The sequence below is a fragment of the Raphanus sativus genome, unplaced genomic scaffold (assembly GCF_000801105.2).
Source record: "Raphanus sativus cultivar WK10039 unplaced genomic scaffold, ASM80110v3 Scaffold4882, whole genome shotgun sequence".
NCBI lineage: Eukaryota > Viridiplantae > Streptophyta > Magnoliopsida > Brassicales > Brassicaceae > Raphanus > Raphanus sativus.
This window is the reverse complement of record NW_026620183.1, coordinates 1-5,686: the sequence shown is the minus strand read 5'-3', so window position 1 is coordinate 5,686 and position 5,686 is coordinate 1. Positions and strand designations below refer to the sequence as shown.

General features: G+C 37.6%; 2 protein-coding genes and 1 long non-coding RNA gene across 3 annotated transcripts; 2 read left to right on the top strand and 1 right to left on the bottom strand.

Moving 5' to 3' along the window:
• The first annotated feature begins 279 nt into the window (after window positions 1-279).
• On the top strand, window positions 280-1,258 carry LOC130507591 (uncharacterized). The gene is made up of 2 exons (XR_008942369.1): window positions 280-697; window positions 793-1,258. It is a non-coding gene; the product is annotated as an uncharacterized LOC130507591 (long non-coding RNA).
• A 369-nt stretch (window positions 1,259-1,627) lies between these two features.
• LOC130507593 (uncharacterized protein At1g08160) lies at window positions 1,628-2,359 on the top strand (the record flags this gene model as incomplete). The annotated part of the gene is made up of 1 exon (XM_057002292.1): window positions 1,628-2,359. A coding segment is annotated over one exon (564 nt), but the record flags the coding sequence as incomplete, so codon positions are not given.
• A 399-nt stretch (window positions 2,360-2,758) lies between these two features.
• LOC130507592 (high-affinity nitrate transporter 2.1-like) lies at window positions 2,759-5,170 on the bottom strand. The gene is made up of 3 exons (XM_057002291.1): window positions 4,339-5,170; window positions 3,961-4,076; window positions 2,759-3,615 (listed from the first exon to the last, which is right to left on the bottom strand). The coding sequence occupies exons 1-3, from the start codon at window positions 5,146-5,148 to the stop codon at window positions 2,949-2,951; spliced, it is 1,593 nt and encodes a 530-aa protein (XP_056858271.1). The 5' UTR covers window positions 5,149-5,170; the 3' UTR covers window positions 2,759-2,948.
• Between the last annotated feature and the right edge of the window lie 516 nt (window positions 5,171-5,686).

Here is a 5,686-nt window from a genome sequence, read left to right as displayed (position 1 = left end):
TAAATGTACACCCTAAACCTAATACCCTAAACTCCAAACTTAAACCTTACATACAAAGTCACAAATCTAAAATTTTCAAATTTATAATATAAATTTAAACTTAAACTCCATTATATGCTACAACTCAAACTATAATATTAATTATAAATTTTAACCCTAAACCCTAAACCACTTACCTCATATTAACATATACCATAAAATATCAAATCTTAAATTATAAATAATTAATAATTCCCATAAGATAAATATATTACTCCAAATTATATATAATATTTCAAATTATAAATTTACAAAATAAAGTTAAATCACCAAGTTAAAGTTTAAATAACTTTTACAATAACTATAAATAATTAGAGAGATAATTTGTATTGTTTTTTTAGAGCCATTGATTTTGATTTTGATCAAAGGCCCAAAATCATTTTGTCTATCTATCCTCACACTTTCTTCCTATTGGTCAATTTGTTTATGGCATGGATCACAACAAATCAATGGTTCACAGCCATTCATTAACTCTCATCCAACGGATACAATTAAACACATTTATTATTATTTTTTTCTTTTCTTCTTCCTCCTTTTCTCGTTTCTTGTTTCTCAGATTTCTCTCCTCTCTCTTCTCTCTCACAGTCACGACACTGCATCTCTTTTTCTTTTCAATTGCTCGTCGGAAATCGAAAGCCCTGATTTCAGAGACTTGAAGGTGATATGGCTAAACTTTTTAGTCCGTGATTTGGATTATTCATCAGAGTTTCCTGGTTTTTTTTCTAAAAGGGTTTCTCTAAATCTGTCTTGTAGTTATGATGTGAAGTGCCAAATTCGGATTGTCTCCCTGTCTGAAACTGTTGATGAAAGTTTGAATCTTTTTCTGTTTTTGTTTTGAAAACTGGGTTTCAAGATAACCAGGAGATGAAGAAGATGAAGAACAGCCGGAGATGGAGAGAAGAGGCGGAGGCAGAGGAATAAGCAACGATGGAGAAGAAGAAGAAGAAGAAGAAGAAGAAGAAGGAGAGCAGACAGAGACGCAAATAGGAGGAGGATGGAGTAGGAAGATGACGAGCAGATCGAACGGTGGTGGTCGTGGCTGGTGGTCTAGGCGTCGTGGCGGCGGAGATCGAAGAAGAACGTGATTTAGTTAGGCTTAGTTAGGTTAGGTTTGGTTAGGGTTAGTTAATAAACCAGATTTGTATGTAAACCGGTTTTTGTAATAAACCCATACATTTGTAAACCAAAATTTTTAATAATAAATATTTCTTTTCACAAACCAATTATATTAGAATTTAATTTTAATTTTAAACCTGGATTAAAATATACTAATTTATAATTTTAATTAATAAAATATAAATGAGAAATAATAACATAGCATTGTATCTATGTTATCATAACATATTTTATAGCCTTATAAAAACGTCATGAAAATATACATTATAGCAATAAATCAATGCTATAAAAAGATTAATTAAGAGCAGACGTTTACCGCTACAATATGTCTATTTATTATAGCACATGAAAAACGCTATGATAAATGGGGGGTCTATTATAGCTGCGGCTGTCACGGCGTTCTTCGAAACGCTACGAAAACCCTATGATAGCGTTTTTCGGGTGCTACTAATACCGATTTTTCTTGTAGTGACTGAACCCCGTCCTATGCATCATCGTCGCCCTCATCCTTTTAGGACTCCTTGTGGGTCTCGCCATATTGATCACATACCTCACCCTCAGGCCTAAGCGACTAGTCTACACGGTAGAAGCTGCGTCGATCCAAGACTTTGCCATTGCCAAGGACGATCACATTAGCGCCAAGTTCAACTATGTGATCAAATCATACAACCCTGAGAAACATGTCTCCGTGAGATACCACTCCATGCGCATCTCCACGGCTCACCATAACCAGTCCGTGGCTCACAAGGAGATCCCTGCCTTCAAGCAGCATCCAAAGAACGACACAAGGATTGAGACCCAGCTTGTGTCGCACAACGTGGCATTGTCTAAGTTTAATGCTAAGGACTTGAGGGCTGAAACGACTAAAGGGGTGGTTGAAATGGAAGTGTATATAACGGCTAGAGTGAGCTACAAGACTTGGATTTTGAGGTCAAGAAGACGTACGTTGAAGGCTGTGTGTACCCCGATAATGATCAACGTCACAGCAAACTCGTTAAATGGATTCCAGAGAGTTTTGTGCCGAACTCGTCTTTAATTTGGTTTACTTATCGACTTGAATTTATTTCTTTTGCGTGCGTCATACGTATACCAAATATGCTATGTGCCCTTGATTGATTGTGTCTATGTATGTGTGTTTCTTTTTGAGTTTCTTGTTTTGTTTTTGTTCTTGTCTGCATTTATTCCATCTGTCTTTAACATTTCATTATTGTTCTTTCTTTCTATTTTCTTAAAATGTTTTACATTGTATTCTATTTTTTTTTTAAAATGTTTAAGATTTTATTCAATTTTTGTGAAAAATTTTAAAATTTTATTCAAAAATTTGCAATGCAACATTTAGTAACAGCAAGTTAAAATAATAAATATTTATATAGATATGATTCTAGTTATGTAGATTCACCCAAATCACTCTTATATTTTAATCTTGATTAATTTGCAGCTGCTTAAAACATAAATTCTGGTGCAACAACAACATAATGTAGCTTGTAGATATATAACTATCATATTTTACTTCAATTTTATTCATTTATAAGATAGATACAGATATGCCTCTCGTACATGACACATTTATAGTCATACAAAACTATGAATATATAAGTAAAAATTGAAGTGACAATTCGAACGATTTCTTGAAGCTGAAAGCAAAACAGAGGTTTCACTAAGAAAGAAAGATACATTATAAATAAAGTCCTGCTAACATTGATAACATGATTTGAAGAAAACTAGTTGTGGGGCACATTCTTATCTCATATCTGCAACAATCCTTCAACACTTCCCATACGTGGCTGGTATGATCAAACATTGTTGGGTGTGTTCTCAGGCGGCGTAGCAGCTGAACGGACGCGGCGGCCACCCTCGGACTTAGAGTTCTCCGCAAACCGGAGGCTTCCTTGATGCAAGTTCTTCTGCTTCTCCTGCTCGTTCCACTCGGAACCATAATAATGCTCCTCCGTACCTTTGACTGGATCATTGGAAGGTGGCAAGAACATGCTTCCCCATTGAGGAAAGTGGATTAAAGTCACAGGCAACGTGCAAGCAACTATCATTACTCCCATCCATGTTAGCCCTTGTTCGGTTGAGAACTTTGAGGTCGAGAAAAAGATGAGCTGCGTGAGCCCTGACCCAAAGTTTCCTCCGGCCCCGGTTAAACCCGAGATGATTCCAAGGGCTCGCCGGGAAACAAAAGGAACGATTGCAAATGTGGCTCCGCAAGCGGCTTGTGCTCCCATAGAAAAGAGGATCATAGCTACAACAGCAGTAACGAGGGTGTTTGCGCGGCCGAGCCACACACAGAAGAGACCACCGGCTGTCTGAATGATCCACAACGCCCACAACCTTCCTCTCATCCCAAAGTAAGTGGCTGCCAAGTCAGATGCATAGCCTCCTGCCGGACGAGCAAAAAAGTTGGCCATTCCGAAAGATGCTGCTATGATTCCGGCTGTGTGGAGCTTCAAGTGAAACCTGAACAAGCCATGTGTATATGTTTACTATTAGTTCATAGAAAATACCAGGACTCTTTTAGCATGTTAGCAGGCAGACATGTCCTCAACTTTAAAAGAAAAAACTCTTAATTTATTAAAATAGATATATAAATTAAATTTAATTAAATATTAGCTTATACTTCAAAATGTAAGATCTATAATCATAAAATAAAAACTAAACGTATATATATAGATAGAGATATTAAAATTTTAAACAAATTTTAAATATATCGTTAATTTTTATTCTATCAAGTTTTATAAATAATTTGAAAGGGCACTGAACAGTACTATATTTTCTTCTATTCAATCGATATCGAAAACAAACCTGTCAAAGAAGTACTCGGCGATAACATTATCAGTGCTCAACTCAACTCCCATGGAATATCCATATAGAAGAACGAAGATCCAAGTCCTGTAGTTTGTAACAGCGTACCACATAATCTACACCATTTGTGCAAAATCACGAGTTAGATTTTCGATTCATCTAGGTAGGCATCATTTCTTGAAAAATATCCCAAAATAGCATTACTTACAAGTTAGAAAAAATTATATTTATTTTATATTTGGGTTAAAGTTTTAAAGTTTGAAGCAATTTAGTAATTTTATTCTTTATTAGTGCTATTATGGAGATTTTTCTCCTCTATGGTCGTCATAGTTTTTTATACTATTTAATTTTTTTATATAGATAGACATGGATAAGTACCTTTCCGAATTTGTCTTTCGCAACTTCTCCCTTCTTCTCCAAGGTACTTCGGTTCCCATCTGGTAGATCTTGACCTAGCGTGAGCACCAAGATTCCCATGATGATGTGCAACCAACCAGGGACAAAGAAGGCAAGCCTCCAGGCCGTGAACGCTGTTGCACCACAACGTCGTATGATCTCATAGACAACCGGCATGAGCAACTGCGTTATGCCACCGCCCATGTTTCCCCATCCGGCTGCTGTCCCATTCACTAGACCGATGATCTGGCTATTGAACATAGTGCTCATCCAGTATTGACAAGACACAAACGTCGCCAGACAGAAACCAATCATGAATCTCACCGTAATGAACCCTCCGGCATCAGCCACGAAACTCATGGAAAACACCGTTGGCGCGGAAAGCATCACAAGGAAGGCACAACCGTAACGGGGACCCAAAAGATCACACACGGCTCCCATCACCAGCCTAGAGAAGATACTCCCTGACACGGACGCAACTCCAGCGTTCCCGATGTCTTGTTTGGTTAAGTTGAGATTCTCACGGATGATGGGGACAAGTGGTGCAGCTGCGAATGTGGAGACAAAACATGTGGAGAACGATATCCACGAGAGGTGGAACGTTCTCATGTGAGGGTTTGCGAAGGAGAAGAGTTTAAAAACCTTTGCCTTATGTTCCGTGTCCACGGGCAGGTCGAACTTGGCAGTTGTGTCGGTCGGGACCATCGGTGAAGCCACCGAGAAAGCAAAGGTTTGTTCTCTACCGGTGACTCCATGCATGGAGCTTCCAGGCTCGCCACTAGGATCGCCCATTTTTAATTAGTTTGAGATTTGATTCAAGTGTATGGATTGATGTTTAGAGATTGCAACAGGGCTTTATATAGTAGTATTCCTAGCGTTGACAATTTCATAAAAAGTATTGTTTGGAGATTCTCAACGGTTAACTAACAATTTAAAAGTATTCTTTAGAGGAATCTATTTTCGCCGCACGCATCTTTCTAGTCTCTCGCTTATCTCAAAGGTTACATTTCTCCTTTCAGATTACTGCTCTACCCTTCCCTATGGATAGTAACATATGGTTGTGTTAGCTAGTAATATTAACTCCCTATCATTGTCTTTGTCCGTCAAATTACGTGGAGGTTAACATAATGAGACTCTAACATAATAGCTGGTTCTATATAAACTAGATAGTTAAAAGAACTTGGTTTGTTGGTTATAAATTTTGGTCTTCACTTGGATTTGTTATATATATGGTTCAGCTGGAACCGAGTCTAACCGGTCTATATTGGCCCTACGTGTTCGAACCGGATCATTCAGTGACTTTCATCTACAGTAACATCATTAGTTGTCA